The sequence below is a fragment of the Crinia signifera genome, chromosome 4 (genome assembly GCF_055691185.1).
Source record: "Crinia signifera chromosome 4, ASM5569118v1, whole genome shotgun sequence".
NCBI classification, from domain to species: Eukaryota; Metazoa; Chordata; class Amphibia; order Anura; family Myobatrachidae; genus Crinia; species Crinia signifera.
Window position 1 is genome coordinate 9,670,944 of NC_139220.1, and position 20,900 is coordinate 9,691,843.

The 20,900-nt window shown below is 46.6% G+C and overlaps 1 protein-coding gene across 1 annotated transcript; it reads right to left on the bottom strand.

Moving 5' to 3' along the window:
- Positions 1-307: 307 nt before the first annotated feature.
- CAPRIN2 (caprin family member 2) lies at positions 308-20,639 on the bottom strand. The gene is made up of 22 exons (XM_083181024.1): positions 20,525-20,639; positions 18,026-18,222; positions 16,516-16,578; positions 15,630-15,716; positions 15,136-15,374; positions 14,370-14,452; positions 13,271-13,429; positions 12,770-12,813; positions 12,147-12,404; positions 11,470-11,526; positions 9,707-9,811; positions 8,914-9,045; positions 8,716-8,794; positions 7,680-7,729; positions 7,109-7,210; positions 6,397-6,492; positions 5,919-6,068; positions 5,353-5,530; positions 4,522-4,683; positions 3,185-3,285; positions 1,996-2,062; positions 308-1,170 (listed from the first exon to the last, which is right to left on the bottom strand). The coding sequence occupies exons 2-22, from the start codon at positions 18,206-18,208 to the stop codon at positions 608-610; spliced, it is 2,958 nt and encodes a 985-aa protein (XP_083037150.1). The 5' UTR covers positions 18,209-18,222; positions 20,525-20,639; the 3' UTR covers positions 308-607.
- Positions 20,640-20,900: the final 261 nt, after the last annotated feature.

A 20,900-nucleotide genomic window follows, 5' to 3' on the forward strand; every position in this document is an offset into this window, starting at 1 on the left:
TAAACCAAAAAATAGTAGGGAGCCTTGAGATAATGAAGCCATCTCCAGATAATGTTAATAGGGCTTTCTTCCAGTTCTCAGACTCACACACGGCTTTCTCTGCCTGCTGGCAGTGAAAATCCAGGATGTTGCCCAGTCTGCATCTAGCCACGGGATGTGACATTAGGAAACACACACACACACACACACACCCCTCTGTATATTTGTGTTGTATGGTTTACAGGCAAGACAAACGGGATTGCAATCAGTGTTTATTTATAAATCATCCAGCACCACAGGTCACTGCACAAGAATCTATGTCCAGAGTACAGCATTCACTGTAACCAAGCCACTAACATGTCAGCTCACCAGAAGTTACACAATGAGAACCACTGAGACTAGCTCATTACGCCCAATTGCAGTCCACTCCACAGGAACTTTGTTGATAGCTGATGGTCTAGAACTTTAGGGCTAATGCGAGAGCAGATATTTCAAGCAACCAGGCAGGTTCCACGTACAAGACCTTTAAGTGCCAAAAGTCTCCGTCCAACTTGTACAAGGTTTTCTTCAGACCATAAAGACAACGTTACCCAAGACCCAATCACCCATGGACTGCATAGCCAACTAGTCAGTCCTGGTACAACAAGTACCCAGAGAATGTAGAGTATTTCCAGCTGCTGCCATAGATTGCGCCTCTGTGGAGCCGCAGCCATATCTGGTCTCCCTGGAAGAGTTGTAGAACAGCGTGGTTACTGGCCGTTTCGTGGTCAGGGGCGCCATCATTGGCATATGCAGACACCATCACCTCATCGTTCTTCATCAGGTTCACATACAGCGGAACGTTGACCGCCAGTTTCAACATGTGGAATATGAAGACATAGGTGCCGTTAACTGGGCACATGAAGCGCCCACCTTGGAAGTCAAAAGTGTCGCCAAGGTTGTTCAGCAGGAGGTCAAATACAATCGGATGATCCAAGGAGCCGGGAGCAAAGTTGGATGTCCTGGCAGCAGAGAAGGCCACCCTGATTTGCTGGGGGAGGGGATAGACGTGGACCGGGAGTATGGTGGCAGCATGGCTGCTCATGGACATATCGACCGATGTAAGGCTGCGGGAATCCCCCTGGCCCGAGTCCATGCTGGAGATGCTGTCCTCGCGGTCTGGGTTGCCGGGCTGCGATGACTCACTCCAGCCTGTAGGGGGAAGACAGAATTTTACAATATATTGCCGTAGATCATTGTGGTATGGTTATTCGGAACCGGGTTCTAGAAAAAGAATAACGTTTTAGTTTGATAGCGCCCGAGTGGACTTTACCCACTATCCTAAAGAACCAAATAGCTTTCTCAAGCTACAGTAGAAACAAATGCGATGGTGGGTATAAGAAGTCGTCATCTATGGCCTGTAGAACGTCACCATACACCCAAACCCTTTAAACTGCTTACAGGCAGCTGCTATAGGGGGATCATGGATGGAGTAAAGAATCAAATTCCAAAAACAGGACTTACAGTAGTAACCCTACTACATCAACGCAATTTAGCGCTATCCATAAGGACATATGGGAGTGGCCACAAAAAGGTAGGTTAGGTTCAGTTTTTCCCACCAGAAGCCAACCTGATACTTCATTGGGTTGAAGAACATCTCCCATTTGTCTGGATCATAAGTGGCCCTTCCCTGCGAGATGTCCAGTGTATGGAATTAGACCTGCTAGAGAGTCACCAGTATCTGTAGATAGAGAAGCACCTCCCTACTTCCATAAGAGCATCATCAGGCCATTCAGCTACTTCACATTTAGCTCTGAGCCAGATAGGGGGAGATGTGCTAAGCCTTTGAGAGCCTCCTGTCATTTTTCAAACACCGCCTGTAATATGGAAGTGAGGAGCAGATTGGCTGGGGCTACATCTCCACAGCTTAGGGCACCTCCCTCCCAGGCCATCAGAGGCTTTACTTGTGCTCTTAAGGCTCCAGTCACAATGCTGGAAATGCTGTGACCACACACACTGGGCATTTGGTATACTCACTTCTCGAAGTCATGCGAGTACCTGGAGTCATAGACCCCCTCCTATGGCACAGATAAGAGTTTGTATCCTGGAAGGGGGAGAAAGAAAAGTATCATAACACAGAAACCCACAAGAGTTGATATCTCACAGCTTCCTCCTTTTTATACTGTAGATTGGAAATAAGCAGTGGCGGGGCTGCAGCACAATTCAAATAGGGAAGCCACACCCACTAACAGTGTGCCAGTTTGGAAGAGCAGTTTGTGGCAGTGGGTGCGGCTTCCTTATTTGAATCTTCAACTGTGCTGCAGCCCCACCCCTGGAGCCGCCCATCTGTTAGATGCAGATTAGACAGTCCCCCTGTGCCACCAGGTCAGCTGCTTAAGGCCTTGGGGGATTCTATATAATATCCATCACAAAAATGTTATGTGCAATTAACATACAGCAACTGTATAACCATTTGATTTGGTTGACCCCTACCCTATACTTACAGTTTACCCTTTAGGACAGGGGTTCCCAATCTTTTTTTAATCACGGCACCCTAGAGTATAAAAAAAAAATTCGCGGCACCCCTAGGCCAAATTTATTTTAATTAGATTTATATGCTATTCTTAGGGTCAGTTATGTGGAAAAGGGCAGGAATTGCTTCTGTTTGTACACATTTTATGATTGGCAGCCACCAGCACTGGTTTTCCTTATAAATAATTAACCATTTATAATTTTAGTTGGTCCTGGACTACCAACCCAGGGCACCCCTGCATGTGTCCCGAGGCACCCCAGGGAGCCACGGCGCACAGTTTGGGAACCACTGCTTTAGGACGTTAGCCTGGAATCTAGTGTCATAAATAAACCCACAAGCCAGTAACGTGAGCAGGAGAAGCATGTGACCATGTGATCCGGTGTAACTATATAACAGAGCAGGGTTATACGATGTGATCAGTTCTGAGATTACGGTGCAATTTCGGCAAGCTGGAAAACAGATTTAAAGTGGCAATTCTTCATAAGGCGGTTTTAACCTTACAACAAATTGCAGATATGGCCCTCCAGCTGTTGTGGAACTACACGTCCCAGCATGCCGTGCCACTAATGTAATATATTGCATTAGAAAAAATGTGGCAGGGCATGCTGGGACATGAAGTTCCACAACAGCTGGAGGGCCACGAGTTTGACTTCACTGGACTGCATGAATGACCTGACCTTTATACCAACTTACCCGCGGTATGAACGGTGTAACCGGATAGTCACGCCCGGCACATGGGCCGTGCCCGTAATGTCCAGTGGAGATACACTGGGCTCCTCTGTACGTCTCTGATCCTATGAATAAGAAAGGAGTCTGTATAGATATGCCATCAGGTGGTCCGCAGGTTAGAATCGGCAGGCAAAGTGTCACTAGGTGACATAATAGGTGTCAGATGAGGCTGACTTTATACTACACCCTCCGTGGGAACGGGTTATTTGTTTTAGGGATTTGGGTCTCCTGCTCTCCTCATCAACTACCCTCAACAGGTAATGTTTTATGGATTTAGGTAGCACAGGCTGTGTACTGTTTAGCATTACTGCCTCACAGCGCGGAGGTCATGGGTTAGATCCCCACCATGGCCCTAACTGTGCGGAGTTTGTATATTCCGCCTGTGCTTGCGTGGGTTTCCTCCGGGTACTCCAGTTCCCTCCCACAATCCAAACATACTGGTAGATTAATTGGCTCCCAATAAAAATTCACCCTAATATGTAAGTCAGGGTTGCCTACCCTCCCGGAATGGCCGGGAGGGTCCCAGAGATCAGGTCCCCCTCCCGGCCCCCCCGGAAAGAGCAACCCTCCCGCAAAACCCCCCCTTGGCGGAGGGATCTGCGGGTCAAATGACGTGAATCGCTCCGTTTTAGCCCCGCCCACCACTGTGCAATGCATTTAAAATTGCATTGCATGGTGGTGGGCGTGGCTAAAACCACGCGAGCGCTCTGGCCATGCCCACAAACAAGCCACACTTTTCACGCCCCACCCCCCCTGAGCTGGCGGCCCTTTCCCGGAAAGGGCCGCCAGAAAGTAGGTAAGTATGAAGTAAGTGTGCATAGGAGGGATATAGGGACAAATGCATTAAGCTCCAAAAGTGATAAAATGGAGAGTGATAAACCACCAATCAGCTCCTGCCTGACATTTTTCAAACACAATCTGACATGGCAGGCAGCAGCTGATTGGCTGGTTGTTTATCACTCTCCATTTGATCACTTTTGGAGCTTAGTGCATCGGGCCCATAGAGTTTAAGCTTTGCTCGGTCAGAGACTGATGTGAATGGCCAAATATTCTCTGTAAATGGCTGCAGAATACGCAAATGTGCTATATAAATAACGGATTCTAAGATACATACATGTGTATTTGTGATCATGCCTGACCAAAAATAAATGAACTGTCCTGTACATGTTTAAAGGAATCCAGAAAACATGACCTGTAGAAAGCCCAGTAGAACCTCTGCTCCACATCTCGCCCAGCTGACGAGTGTGTTGCTAGGTAACAAGAACTAGCACGTCTAGTTTACTAGCCCAAGTTGTATTTACCTTTAATGGTCTGGCAGCGATAACCATTGGTCATAACACGTCCCCCACGGCTGGTTCCTCGGATGGTTCCGCTGCGGGCGGGCAAACATTGCTGAGGCATACGAGGCACGAGGTTGGGACTGGATGTGTAACAAGGCATGCTTCCATTGCTGACGGAAGGTGCTTATGGAGGGAAGAGAAGAAATTTAATGTAATGAAACAAGGGATTGGGAGGCAGTGAAAAGAGTGGCAAAGGGGACAAGTGGGGAGTTGCCCATAGCAACCAGCCTATCATTTTACATACCCTCCAACATGACCCATTCCATTAGGTACAAAATGCTCGGTTTCTGGACATCCCTGCCAGTGGCAGTTGCAGATTGTGAGCCTGCAGCACAGTCCAATATTGAAAAAGAGGTTGGGCCACACAGACTGCCACCCCAAACATCACCTGGACTCACTGACAGTTGATGTGACCCCCCTCTTTGAATTTTGGACTGTGCTGGAGCCCAACCTCTGTACCTGCCACTGGCAGGGAAGTCCAGGAACAGAGCATTTTGTACCTAATGGAATGGGTCATCTTGGAGGCTATGTCATTTTATAGAATGTACTTGAAAACTTACCTTGATCTGGTGGCAGTTGGTTGCTATGGGCAACTTTGCCACTTGATACATAAACACCCATGACACAGGTAACCGTACCAGTCATGGTGCACCCATACAGATGGTCAGAAGGGGACCAGACCGCACAATAGTGACCTCCTTCCCCCCTCCACCAATGACATCTGCTGCTAGAGATAAGGGGGACACCCATTGCACCGTCATCTAGAACGCCTATATATCAGCCCCCACTCACAGATGTAGGACTCCTGGGTCATAGCATGCTGATCTCCACCATTCGTATCTAGGAAGCCATGTGGAGCGGTTTGCGTACTGGCAGTGCTAAAGGTCTGTTGGTATTCCAGGGGATACAGAAGCTCCTCTCTGATCTCCGGCTCCGTGCGCAACGGCAGTGGCGCATTCACTTTAAAGATCTGAGGGCATAAACGGTGCAGTATAAGACCACTGAGCAGAACTGACCACCAAGACGACTTGGGGTGTGAGCACCCCAACAATCACATCCTTCCATGTATTGCTAGTAGTTACAGTACATTACTAGTGCACACAGGTCATGTTTTCCAGGTCTTCTGTGGATTTATTAAGTATGACAGTTGGTGATACACAGCGCACCTGCCGGGTGACCTGGAAGACCTGGCCTGTGTGGGGTCCTGAACAACAAGTGTGAGAACCATAGATAAAGGATAGTCAGCAAATGTTCAGCATGAATCACGATGAGGGTAGGAGAAGCCTCGGATCAGTGGTTTCCAGCCATGAAGGCCAGATCCTGTATCTACACCACCCGCGCGCACTGGAGATACTCACAGCCTGCATGCCGGGGAATGGCGACGAGTGAGATGAGACTGGGGAGCTCCTGGCCAATAAGGGGGTTCCTTCCCGCTGCAAATGCAGGAGCGAGGTGTTGGTTGGGGTCTTCGGAGACTGGAGCTGGGGACTGGGTATAGGCACCGGTGTCTGAAATTACAAGAACACATGGATTTGCATTCAACATTGACTAGGTCATGGTTGCATAGACGCCTAGGAAGAATGAGGTTCTCTACACTGCAATAATGGTTGAGCCCAATCAGTAGGTGTAATAACTTCTGGCACTATGTGCTCATCTAAGTGTTCTGCAGGAACTGGCCATGCACCGCTAAGCTGCAGTGATCCACCATCTTCAAAGCTTCAATGACTGACCAGTTCCCCCAAAGTGGAATTGAATGCCCTGGTCTAAGTGTGTGTGTTCCATGTAGCCACCAAACCTATCCCTCATGTACTACTGGAGGTCCAAGTACAAGCTCACCTTGCTTCTCTCCAGCTGTGGTTCCGTCAGCTCTGGTTCAGCGGCATAAGTTTGCTCTTTGGGTACTGTCTCCACCTCATGGGCCAGAACTGGAAGCTAGATTAAAACATATGTATCATTTTAAAATATGGACATTGCTTAAAGGGGCCTACACACGGAGCGATTTTGTGCTGTTTTCTAAGCAATCTGACTAGATTGCTTAGAAAGTAAGCACAGATCTCTGTGTGTATGCCCGAGTGATTAATTATCTCCTGCTAACTAAGTCAGGGAATGCAGTCAAAATCTAGTCAGATTGCTTATCAGGAGACTACAAATCTGTGTGTACAGAATGAGAGATACTGATTGCAATCTCTCATTCTGAACCACTACCCGGCCTTTTTTGCTTAAGTAGAATTGCTTAACACAAATCTCTGCATGTGGATGTGCTCCCCATGGGAGATCTGGACACCAGGAAATCACCTACCCTAAATAGCTTTGCAAAATTGCTTAGCACACATCTCTACGTGTGTATGCCCTTTAAGACAACAGTGTCAACATTTCCCAAATGTGGACAGCTGCCCAAACTTATGATCTGAAGGTGCTGCAACATTAATGCTGGTTATAGAACAAGTCCAATATTGGTTAAAAGGTCTCAGTGGGACAAATGAAACCAGGAATCCAGTTTACACCTTTCTAGAACATTAATATATAGTGCAGATATCGCCCAACGTACATTTACAGGTGAGGGTGCGGCTGGTGGAGGAGCGACAGGTTCGGGGATGGCAGGTGACACCGGCTCACTCTTCTGTTCCATGGTAACTGGGGAGAGAGAAAGCTGCAAATGCGCCAAGTTTAGTAGAGAAATAAATTCCACAGAGGTTTCGCGTAGCGTTGCGCTGAAGTCTGACGCCAGCCGGTGTTCCGGGAAAGACTATTCTGAGCGTCTTACTGCGCAGATTGTAGCTTACAGAGCACCAAGTAACAGTGATGCATTTACTGGGGCATAAGGAGTACAGAAATCAAGGAATGCTCAGCACACATACAGTAGTAAAGACATGTAGGAAGGAAGATTAGACCCAAAATCAGTACTATGGACGGGTTCTGTAATAAAGCCGTTTGGGCTCGATGCAACAAGGCACTTTGAATGGATGCAATCTTGCATGTAATAGGGAAGTACCTGGCCAGAGACTGCATTTGCCTGGGATGGACCCCTAAGAAGGGGCCACTTGACTATTGAGAGTTAGAGGGACAGTTAGGATCTACAGTAGATTGAGAGAACTGCGGTTAATCTGGGCATACGTTACCTTCTCTAGTAGCACAATAGGCTCCGGTTTCTCAGGGGCATCAGCTGGCACTGGAAGAATACATCGTCAAATCATTGCTGGTTTTATAGTGTGCCCTACAGGGCAAGGCCAGACTGGCCAACACTTCTTAAAAGCAACAATCATGTTCTTAAGAGCCACAGAAAGCTTTGCTCAACATACGCTGTGATCCCAGGTTCCCAAATCCAGTTGCAGGCTTGTCAGGGGAGGGGGGGGGGGGGGTAGCATCAACAGCCGGTAACAAAAGCAGTGCAACAACCTACACACTGGCATGCAGAGTCTCAGGACCCAATATTCAAAACAGAACCCCCCCGGCTCGTGAGGAGTCTCAGTGGCCATGCTGACACACCCATCCAGCACCCAGGCTGGTGAGGCATCTCAGTGGATCTGCCCTGATACCAGACACCACTCAGGCTCCTGTGGTGTCTGTGGTCCTGCCCATATGCTGACACGCCTCCAGCACCCAGGCTCAAGAGGCTTCTCATTGGTCCTGTGTGCATCACAACGCCAACACTACAAATGAAATAAAGGGTCTTCTAGACCATGAACAGCTAGACATGGACCAAGATGGTCTAGCTGCTCATAGCCTAGAAGACCAAGTGCTGCCATATACAGGTATTGTACCCTTAAGGCCAGGCATGTCCAAACTATGGCCCTCCAGCTGTTGTGAAACTAAAAATCCCATCATGCCCTGACAGTTATATTGTTCCATAAAAGCAAAACTGTGGCAATGCATGATGGGACTTGTAGTTTCACAACAGCTGGAGGGCCATAGTTTGGACATGCCTGCCTTAGGCAATAAGTGAGGCTCCATACCCAGCTCCTGGTATGCTGCTACAGGACCTATAGTTTAGGTGCCATGTACTCCTCCCCTATGTATCAAAGCACTGCTCACTATACATCTACTAGTAGCTATAGTTACAAGTAAGGGCCTGGTTCTGCTCTCACAAGATGGCTGCTGCCACAGAGTGAACTGTAAGGGCACGTTAAAGACCATACAAGACCGATAGAAACCCACCTTCTGGAGTAGGCTCTGGAGGCAGCTTAGGAGAAGCCAATGTTGGAGAAGAAGGAAACTGGAAATCCAACATTGAGTCCTAACGAGACACACAAAACAGGAAGTGAAATCAATAAGTATCTGGGCACTGGAAAGTGCTAGAAGTCATGCCTCAGCTTTTTGGGTTACAGGACCTCATGCCCCCAGTCATGGACTTGCCTGCATGAAGTTGTAGGTGCCTTTGATTTCATCTATCATTGCCTCGAGCTTCTGTTTCCTCAGCTGCGGGTCCGTCGGTAGAGTTGGTGAGTAGCAGAACTCTGTAGCCGGCTGGGACTGCACCCGGTGAGGCTTCAGGGAAAATAAGCGTATGTTACAGATCTGTACTACGCTAGCGTGAATGTAATTAAACACATGGGAAGGAGCGGAGTCATAGAGGATCAAGTTTGTTCAATTAAGACAATATTGGTACTTTTAGTCATCAGCTCTTTTTACAAGTCACCATGTTATCGAGAAGACGTATACAGACTGCATTTACAGCTGTAATCCCATACACCCATTTACAATTAAGTTTTTTACCCGTCTAGTTAGAAGCCAATTGTTACAAGAGGACCAATAACCAGAGTCATTTTAAACCACGTCTATACACCCCACCAGAGTAACACATTATCCAAATGGCAGGAGTGTGAATTGTGCTGTGAACATCATTGCCGGAGGGGTGTTCCAAAGCCTCTCTGCTCATCTCAAGTGCCTGACTCAGCATAGTCCTGTGACTGCCTTGGCAACCAGAAGGGGAAGTGTACTGTGATTGATCTCACACTAGGCATTCTCATGGGATTGCAGCTTTAGACTAACTTTATAAAGGGTGTTTCTTTAATAACCCAGTTTTAGCTTTAAGCGTCTTCACCACCACCCACCCCCTTCAAAAGAAAACCCAAAAAATGTACACACCCATATCACACATTGGCTCCAGTTTCATTTAAATATTCTCTCATAACCAGTGTCCACCGACCTGTATATTAGTGGATGGAGAGCGGTGGTTGGTAGAAATGGCTGCTGGAATGTCCGCTTTCTTCACTGGAGTCTGACCATTTACCACAGGCAGCACTTTAGGGTCCTAAAGGAACAGATATCACTATTATACGGTTTATTTGACCTATTTATATAAGAGTAGGGATAGACATTCAGTTCAATTTATTAAGGATTAAAGACCAGTCATGAAGAAGATTCTACTTGACCATTGATAAAAACAGGAGCATGGCCCGAAATTTAGGAGATCAAATTCTAGCAGAACATTCCCAGATGGCGCCAGGTTCAGGGAACCATCCAACCACTACCAGGATGTGCAATGGTAACTACAGCTTTTCGGAAGCTTCAATAGATCCATCATCCTACATGTTTTAGTGATCAAGAGCAGACTTCCCAGAACCCTGGACCCAGTTAAATTGGGCAGACAGGAATACAGCACAGGTTTGTAGTTTCATGTATGGTGAGCTTCAGCCACAAATTAGAACATTCTGCCTATGACAATGTAACTAACAAACTGGCCAAATAGGAGGAAAACAAAGCTAGGTCCACCTTGGAGAGTATGTGACAGACTCTGGGACAGCCTACTGTCTGGGTTTGCCCGGTAGGATGTCCCACAGCCAGCAATATTAGTTCATTGGAAAAGAGATGGCATCACATCACTGCTTGTGCTTTATAATGTGCCCCTAGTATCTAAACAATTATGCCATGCAATTACCAAAGGCTGGACTGAAGCTACAAACAAGCCCTTGTTTTGTAGACCACTGCACAGTCCATACAAGAATGTTGCAAAGGAGTGCACTCTGGGATGCTTATCAGATATTCCTCTTATGGAACACATTAGGTTTATACAGTGTATCCAGAGTTCTCAGAGTTGCACAAGTCATGTTATTTCACCAGTAACATTTCACCTAGAGGTGGAGGTGCAAGAGACTAAGCACTACTCTAGGTGTGCTAGTGTCTAACCCTTTCCCTCACTTGATGGACAGCCTCATAGCCATGTTAAAGTCCTATGGAGGACAAGGAGTAGGATATGGAGGAACACACCAGGCCTCCATGGAGCCTGGTGTTTTCCTCCATATGATACTCCTTGTTGTACTAGAGCCAGATTGTTGAAGCCAACTATTATGTCTAATAGAATGTGCCCAATGTAGGCTTGTTGGAAAAAGGGGAGAGGATGTCCGGGCCAATTTACATTTGCAAGTATCCTCACTTTTTCTAACTATCTGAAAGATCCAAGGAATCTTTATATCCTGAAACCATTTCATTGTCTATTGCCATGATGCAGTACACCAATGGGGTTGAGCAAATTATTCATGCCACCGCAAAAGTGGGAAACCACTTGCTTGTCCTGAGGACCAAGTATCTCTCCCCTTATTGTCTGAACCACAGATTGACCCTTGATGGGTGCCCAGGCAAATGGTATAACACCTACTATTGTCAACTCCACCACATGTGCAGGATCATTATGATTCTCTACTCTTCCATTGGGTACCTACAAAGGCAGATACAGTTATGGACCATCTATGCTGGAAACTGCCCTCCCATCCAAGATGACAGAAGAGGTATTTAAATTGTCCCGTTTAGAACACAGCAGTGTTGTAATGTAAAGAACCCAAAGTCTACGGAGATACCAACTGGGCTTGGTAAAGCAAAAAATAAGCAATGTATGCTAAAGCCTAGGAAGTAAGCACCACCAAGTGGCCCCTTTTACAATTTGCCTTTCCGACATAAAAGGTTAAAACCCACCTTAGTCTGGGCCATGGGCTTCAGTTCTGGTTGAAGTCGTGGGCCGCGTTCACGTCTCTGGAATGAAAGTTCAATTTAAATGTGATGTTGTAACACTTATTACAATTTGTAATCTCATTCTAGGTAAATAACACATTAAGAGTCATAGAAGTTGGCTGTTTCAGCCTGTAACCCAAGGGAAACATTGAGGATAACCAAGACCACACACTTGCAAGATAGATGGGGAGAAAGTCCATGGCCAAAACTAGGATTGTCATCTCCCAAAATGACCATCAGGGACAGAATTCTTTATTCCTGAACTTCCCTCTTAATGTAGGATTGCCATCACCACACCCCTTGAAAAAAGGTGTATTCTGGGGATATGCTGTAAATATTAAACAATAAAAATCTCCAGAAGGTAAGAGGCTGCTGGAAATACAAGTGAGGAGCACAGAAGAGGTCTACAAAGAACCAGCCAACCATACAAATAGGAGATGGTTGACACTATGGCCTTACAAAGCCTTTGAGAGATCAAGTAGAGAACGTGCCAGCCAACCAGCTCATAACTCCCACAAACACTCCCACAAACTTGGCACTGCTGATTGGCTGGTACTTTATTGCCATCCACTTTATCTTTACAAACTAGACCACAGCCATAGACCATATCCGCCCCAGATGGGTAAACTACAAGACATTACCTCCCTTGGCGGCTCCAGTACAATAGCCTTGGGCTGAGGGGGTGCAGGCAAAGGGGCAGTCTGAGCCTCCCAGGGTTTGGTGAGCAGCGTCACAGAGGGGATAGGAAGCCACCTCTTTGGTTCCTGGAGTTTCACAGGAGTAGACACCGGCCACGGCCTTATTGGGTCTGGCTTGTTGTACTTGACCTCTCCTGGTTTCTGTACTTCTGGGGCTTTTACCATCTGATCATTTTTTGGCATGCAATATCTCACAGAAACCTAGGAAAAAATGAAAATAATCAATAGTATTAGGCCATCATCTCAGAAGTGAACAAATATAGAATACAATATGAACAGGCCAGGCACCACAGGCCCAATCTGGATCAGGGCAACCGAAGCCCAAACTAGTCAGTGATAGAGTGGCATGGGCATGTTCACACTGGATTGGGCAAGAGCCAGTCATGTGATACTCCCCAAATCACCAGCAGCCAGGAACAAGTCACTGGTGGCTTCAAGCAACCAGGCTAAATACAATAAATGCTGCCACGTAGAGCCACTTGAGATGCCAGTTAAAGAAGGTAGCCCATGTTAGACTACTCGGAGAACAGATCTGTAAGCAAGTAGTGTACATTAATGGTCATTACCCCACGGTGTCGAGTGTCTGTTTTCACATATTCCATGTAGGATTCTAAAAGAGAAAAAAAAAATTATAATCCTGAAACTAAACCCTGTGTATATATAGAAGGTCCAGAGTCAACCACTGAGAAGGCCACTATACTGTATTTGTGCATTTTGTCAAAGACCTTATGCGAGTGGGTACAGCTGCCAGGTCGGTGGGTCTTGGGCAAGCGCAGAGATATGCAAGTCTATGCTTTGACCCAGTGTGGTCTGTTTTTATCTCCAACATTAGACAGTACCTAGAACTTTGGGGTCAGAGACTCCAACCCCATTTCTTTACTCCGATAGGAAACCCTTGAGAGAACCAGTTGAACTAAAAAATAACCCCCAAATCCTCACAGCCATTAGACTGGTTCCTCCTTTCACCAAAAGCCATCTTCTAGTGCACACAGCAGTCCAAGACCTCCAAACTAGTCTACCTCTAGAGCAGTGGGACTGAGTTATAAGTACGGCATTTGTCCATCTACCTAGGTCTTTCTCCGGTTCCACTTTGGTCTCTTTTTTGGTATCACTCTGTGGAAGCTCCTTCGGTTTAGGTTCTGGTTTCTTCTCCGGAGGGGGCTCTGGGACACTCTCGAAGTAACCACAGTCCAACATTCTGGACACCAGATCCTTTAAGGATTTGTCTAAAAATGGTTTTAACAAAAAGGTGTATAAAAAAAACAAAGCCCCGCATGCATTTCATAGTCGTGAGAATGAAGGGAGGATAGGGGAACGATGCCAAGCAGAGATAGTCATTGTGATTCAGCCTAGCTGCGTAGCCAAAGATTGTACTGGGGCACATCCATTAAGTCCAGCCATTCATTGTAGGGGACACCTAAGCGGTGTACACATGGGGCGATACTTCCAGGTGATTTTGAGTAGAACGTCAAGATCTCCTAGAATGTTAACTAGAATTGCCCTGTGTGTACACAGCATGAGATAGCCAAATACTGTGCAGGCAAGGACATTTTGACTAGACACCATCTGCAGTATATTTGGCCATGGTTCCTGGCAGGATATAGTTAGCCATCTCTGATCTTTATTACACACAGGGGCTCAGACAAAATCACTGGGACTGTACACCCATTTATAGATTTATATAAAAAAAATGTGCCTCATTAACCTACAGTTGCCCTAGCATCTAGTCTTAAAGGGTATATTACCAATTGTATGTAGATTTAAGTATTTTAGACCTTTCAACCACCAAGATCAGAGGAGTGAAATCCGTTCCATCTGAAAACTTGGAGGTTTGATAAAGTGGCGAGAGAAAGTACCAGCCAACCCACCCTAACCACCATGTTACAGGCTATGTGAAAAAAACCTTAGTTGGTACTTTGACAACCTTTGATACAAAAAAAGATCAGTAGTTCCCAAAACTGGTCCTCAAGTACCCAAACAGTGCACGTTTTCCAGGTCTCCATCATCCAGTGAAATTAGCTCCACCTGTGGATCTTTTAAAATGTGTCTGAATAATGAGTGCACCTGCCGGGTGATCTAGAAAACCTGCACTGTTTGGGTTCTTGATGACCAGGATTGGGAACCACTGGCTTAGAGGAACATTTGGGCTTTTACAGAGATACTTACAGTTTGTCCCGGCTATTGATTTCTCATTACCCTCCAGCAGGTTCAAGAAGTAAGTAGACAATTGAACCATCTCTTCTTCAAGACTATGGACATAAAGAGAGGATGTAACCGGGGGGTAGCGGGTGGTATGAGATGCCATGAGACCAGCTGCCTAGTCTACAGAGATAATGTGTCAGTACCCGGCTCTGCTGTAGCGGAAGTGCCCGTGTCAGTAACACACTGGTATGTTCCTACCTGTAACTGTTCTAGAACAGCCAATCACATCATTATTATAAGAGCATGAGACTAAGGTGCTTATTTATCAACGAGTGATAACTTGTTGCGTATGATAAATGGTGCCCTTACCAATCAGCTCCTAACTCATGTGAGGGGAAATGCCCACACCCAGGTACCACTGGGGAGCAAGGGGATTAGGTCAACGTGTGAGAAACCCTTTACTATAGACACTTTCCCTGCGACGGTACACCCCAACACATACCCCTAACCACCCCAGCAATGGGGAGAGGGGGCATCAATTGCAATAGACCCGCTCCAGCGTAACACCTGATGCACATCTTACAGGTCTTTGTAAATACATTTAACACAAGGGCTTGGTCATATGGTCACTAACCCAAAGGGTTCTCCTCAACAATTTGCACATTTCCATGTGATGTTAGAGAACGGGTCCTTGGGAATAAGGGCAGACCCCATTTCCTGGTGCACAAGTGACCGTCAGAGTCCCATATCTGTGCACAAGCTCAGAACGACCCAGTGCAGACCACCTCACCTCATGTGCTTGAACCTCTTGTGACAGAGCAAGTCTGCAAACTTGGAGAGATGATCCAGCTCCTTCGGGGAGAGCTGCATGGCACCGTTCAGCCCGTCCTTGAAGTCTTTTTGCACATGGCCCCGACAGAAGGACTGTAACAAGTACTGCATCTGCAGGATCGTGCACAGCCTTTGCTTCTCCGCTTCGGCCTTCTGGACCTGCTCCCGTCTCAAGACCTTCTTCTGGGCCTTGACCAACTATAGGAGAGGGGGAAAGTTGCATTTTAATATGCAATGCGTATATTTGACCAGCACAGGCACTAGTAAAATAACACTGCCTTGACTGGGATGGGAACCTGGTGCAAGCACCACCTGCTTGTCCGTGTGTCCCATTGGGCAGTGAGCAGGAAGACCGGTCTACTTGAGTTAATATGCCAAGTGGCTCGTTTTGCAAGATGCCAGGCGCAGTTATTCAGGATTTTCTCCCCCCATATACTGTCCAAGCTTACTAACCTCTTGGTTAAGTGAGGAAAAGGTCTTTTGAAGTTCTTTGGCAAACTCCAGATTGTGAAGCACCTCATCGTACTTTTCCACGGCCTCCTGAAAGTACAGATCTGCAGGTTCAGCTTAAGGAGTCTATTTAAAATGTCAAATTTAAAAAAAGAAAAAAGAAAAAGCCACAAGTTCTTGCCCAACTAAAGTTTTTTGGCATTCCGGGACTGTATACACCCCTTTGTAGATTAAAATGTGCCTCATTTAACCTAAAGTTAAAGAAAGAAAAGCCAGGTTTTTGCCTAACTAAAGTTCTTTGGGGGTGGAATTTGATTTCCGCAGCATTAGGTGTTTGTCATTGGTCATTAAACCACCTCGCTAGTAATTTTATTCCAGATCAGAGATGCCTGTTACTGTCCACCTTCGTACTCTCTGCCCCAGCTTATAAAATAAACCAAAATGATGGTATTGAACAGCAGGGGTGGGGCCACAATGACATGTAGCCCCACCCCTGCTGTAAAATACCCAGTGGGGAAGAGGCCATTCTAGGATGCTACAATTCAGACCCCCTGCTCATCAGATAGGGGTACCTCCTACAGGACTCGCCCAGGGTAGGGTTAAAGAAATCTAGTAGGTATCTACATCCCAGCATGCCCTGCTTCAGTTTTAGTATATAAAAAAGTTCCACAGCACCCTGGGAGGCCACTGGTTGGCGAAGATCAGAGGTTCTAGATCCTGTCAGCAGCTCCCACCAGTGTTTAATGGACCTCATATGAAAGCTTGCTGTCCAGGCACCCCGACAACAAATTACAGGTTACTCCCCTAAGTCCCTGGATTGTTTGAAACCACCAGTATTCACCCCATTTTGCAGGATGGGCGGTTTTGTGCCAGTCCTACAGATACAAACCAGCTGATCCTGATTGAGTTCCTCTCCGCTGTTTAGTCGATCTCTATAATCGTCCAATTTCACCTGCAGAAGGGGGCAAAATAGTTACATCTTATATTCAGATAAAGGGGACTGAGCATTCTCCATTGTAATCCTGGATACAGGTGTAACCCCCAGGTGTAAATTACAGGTGTAGCCAGTGCCCCTCCACTGCAATCCTGATTTTTCATGTGCCCCAGCTAACCCCCGTAGGGAGTCTGCAATAAATGGGTAGAGGGGGTCCCTGCTCATGTACAGTAGGTGTATGATAATCCGTGTGGGCACAGGTGTGACTGATCGCAGTAACAGTACCTGAGCACTACACTCATTGTGACCATATACCAAGTGACATTAATAGTAATTTATACATCACACGTACAGAGAACATAACATGCACATCCATCCTGGACCCTAAACATTTACACTGCGTCCAGCAATGGTCCATTACAGCTGCTGCAGAGTACCCAGGTGGTCTCATGCCAACCTTATCTGCCCCTCCACAGGTGTATCACCCCATCCTCAGATTGCCACAATGCCCCCCCCCCTTAATGTGCAAATGTAGCACATGAGAAGGTCTGCTGCCTGCTGACCCCCTATCAGCTATAATGGCCATCGAAGGCTAGCAATCACTGATTGTTTGCCACCGATGCTCATACCATCAATGGTGGAGGTTCTATGACTCTCCTCCATAAGCAGCAAATCTCCACCCCTCTTCCTGATTGGCCCAGCCAGTCCTGCCTCTGCAGCTGCACAAATGGCTGTCACTGTCACTAATGGCTCCCATCTCCAGTGATGTAAGCCACTGATGGTAGTCTATAGCCAGGCCTACATTGGCATTGAGGATACCCCATGGACCTTAGGGGGGCGTTACAATGGCTTCTCGCTCATGAAGAGAGTTACACAAGACAATACAAGTCCCCCACGAGGCTTCAGTTTACAGTACATTATTAACGGTCATGTTCACTTCTAGGGGTTGGGTAACCAGGCTCAGACATCGGAGCAGATGTACTTAGCTTGAAAAGCAGCCAATCAGCTCCTAACTGTCATGTGTCAGGTCAAGTTTGAAGAATGACAGGAGCTGATTGGTTGGTGGTTTATCACTCTGTTATCGCTTTTTAAGGCCTGATCACATGGTGCGGGTAGTGATCATTGGATAGACTTCAACTAGGTCAACCCGCATAAAGGTCGACCCAGGGTTTTTCACTTTTTGTCCCAAATGTCAACATAGTCGACATGGACACTAAAAAAGTGCACCAAGTCCTTTCACTATGCTCACCATGCTTCAGGCACGGTGCCTCATTTGGCACACTATTTTATTCTCACACCACGCCCTAGTGGATGGTAGGGCATGAAATACCGCCTGTGGGCACATGTCGGCTCAAAAGATAGCGAAAAACCCCATGTCGACCTAGTGACCATATCCCCTTGGTGCCCTCAGGAGCTGTCCGGTTCCTCTATAGCAGGACAGACGAGCAGGTGAGAGCATCCGTACCTTCTTTTTCTCAATGTTCCGGATCTTGTGCTTCAGGCTGATGTGGCCGTTCTCCAGGTAGGTCTCATACATCTGGAGCGGAGCGGCCACAGAGGAGAGCGATGTCGGCAGGGAGCCGTTGCCTTGCAGCGTCGGAGACCTCTGAGCATTGCCATTAGGACTGGAGGGAGATAGCTGCACCATTGTGAGGGGTTAGCCTGGGGGGAGAAGAGGGGGCGGGGGGGTCCTGATGTCAAATTATATTACTATGCTAAATAGTCCATATAGAGAAAGGATTACTGTCATTCTGGATTCCGGTTAGAGTGCCGACATGCGTTATGTCGTCACCTAAATGTTAACTGTATGTTACAGTATAAATAGTAGACAATGTCTAAGGTGACCGTCACTAGATAAACACCTTGAAATGGTCAACATAACCAAGGTCGACACAAGCTTACGGTTGACCTGGACATGGTCTACATGAATAATGTCGACATAAGGTTTTTTCAAGTGGGCGTCTATGTCGACATGGACACCGTAGAAGTGTATCGCGTCCCGTCGCACACTTAAATTCCCGCTTGTATAATTATAAAAAAAGTCAACTTTTTGCAAGAAAAAAAAAAAAAGTGAAACTCATGTCGACCTTTTTCATGTCAACCATGTCTATGTCAACTATAAGCTTGTGTCAACCTTTTGTCAATGTTGAACATTTCAAGGCGTCGACTTAGTCACTGTCGACCCAGTGAGTGCATACCACATCTAAGGGTTAGGACCAAGCTAAAGTTAGCAAAAAAAAAAAAAATGTCTGTCTATATCCTGTTACCATTGTTAAATGTCACCATTTATAAAGCACAACATTTACCGTCAACCCAACATCCATGTCGACTTTTCAGGCCCATTGGATCTGAAATTAGACCCAGATCTGCCCACGGTGTATTATATGTGACCCACAGCTGGCAGCTTATAATAGGTTGGTTCTGCCCAATTCACGTTCATTCATATTGGATAACGCATAACAAACGTGATCAGCCACTTGCACATTATGCACAGTTCTTTACTGACCTCTTGTGGCAGCACTCGTTACTTCACTGTATGGATTCAGGCACATGTATCTACAGCACTATGGGGGTTATTCTCGTTCACTCATCCTGACAAATTCCTTCTTAGATGAACAAAACCATGTGCACTGCAAGGGGGGCAGATGTAACATGTGCAGAGAATTAGATTTGGGAGGGGTTTTACTTCAAAGATCTATATTGCAGTGTACAAATAAAGCAGTCAGTATTTACCCTGCACAGAAACAAAATAACTCACCCAAATCTAATTCTCTCTGCACATGTTACATCTGCCCCACCTGCAGTGCACATGCTTTTGTCCATCTAAGAAGGAATTTGTCAGGAGTGAACGAGAATAACCCCCTATATAACCAGTCACCATCTGCCTCCACAACATGCTACAAGTAATCTGCAAGCAACAACTTACCCTTCTTACGCTGGGTCCACTCTAGAACAATATAGTGTAAGTGCATTGGTTCTCATAGCGCAGTCCTAAGGACCCCAAACACCTCACATTTCCCAGGTCACCTAGCAAGTGCACAGGTGTAATCATTTACCAAAATATCCCAGGTTCACCAGATTAGGCACAGCAGTACCCATTACTTAGTGACATCCCCAGGTCACACAGCAGGGGCACAGGTGCACTCATTACTCACTGACATTTCCCAGGTCACCCAGCAGGGGCACAGGTGCACTCATTACCCACTGACATTTTAAACACAGGCAACTTAATGACTATGATTATCTGGTGAACAAAGTTATTGGGGGGGGGGGGGGGTTGCGACTGGAGTATTGTGGGTTTACAGGCTACAGCACAGGTTCTGAAACTCAGTCCTCAGTGCATGTTTTGCAGGTCTCCTCACAGAATCAAGGGAAATGATTAGCTTCACCTGTGGATCTTTTAAAATGTGTCAGTAATGGGGTCACTTGCCGGGGGACCTGGAAACTGAACTGTGTGTGGTCCTGAGGACCGAGTTTGAGAACCACTGGGCTACTAGCATATTACATGCGGTTTGATAAGTTAGAAGCCGATTCGCTAGTACTTTATCCCTCTGCTTTTTATCGCTTTGATACATCTCCCACTAGGTCACTATATAAGCAGTGGAGCAGTGACACTACAGATAGGACAATACACCATAGTAGTCACAGCTGAAGGACATACAACCACATACAGGTCACTGCAGGTTTTCCAGGTCTCCAAACAGTGAAATCATTTGCACCTCCTGTAATATTATAAAGTCCGTAATGATTACACCTGTGCACCAGCAAGGAGATATGGAAAACATGCACTGCTGGGGCTACCCCAAGGGAAGGAGGTGAGAAAATGGCTTCAATATTTTCGAGGTCTAATCAATATCCCAAACTATTAATTGGAGCTGAGGGTGATTTCACTAGGACATGACATATTGTGTAAGAAGCCACATACTGTACCAATGCAGGGTTACAATGGGCATTCATTACTAACCGTCTACCACCTATGGTCCTGGTGTGCCAAGCACTGATTCCAGCGTCACTCACTGCCCAATACACGTGGCTGTGAGCTTCTGTCCTCAACCCCTTTAAATAGATGTGGAATGGGCTGGGCGGGGCTGGACCACACTGCTCACTACCCCACACTGATTTCTTACTAATTGCATTCACATGGACGGAACCTTCCCTATATGCCACAGGTGCTCAGACATGGCCCTTATGGTGCCCCCACACGGTGAGATGTGTGCTAGGTGCGATTATCCCTCACACGTTGCACAAACTGCCACCCCAACTCCTTCCAAGCATCGCTGGCTGGGACTCACTGGCAGTTGGTGTCGCTCCCCTGAATTTTGAACCCCCTCTGGATCCGC

What these genes read in the sequence shown, in the direction of transcription:
- CAPRIN2 (XM_083181024.1), bottom strand. Translation starts at nt 18,208, where the DNA reads ATGGTGCAGCTATCTCCCTCCAGTCCTAATGGCAATGCTCAGAGGTCT. An exon ending in CAGACACTCGACACCGTGGG is followed by an intron (nt 12,405 to 12,769) that starts GTAATGACCATT and finishes ATTTTTTCCTAG; the next exon opens with GTTTCTGTGAGATATTGCAT. An exon ending in TTACACCGTTCATACCGCGG is followed by an intron (nt 2,063 to 3,184) that starts GTAAGTTGGTAT and finishes TCCCCCTTCCAG; the next exon opens with GATACAAACTCTTATCTGTG.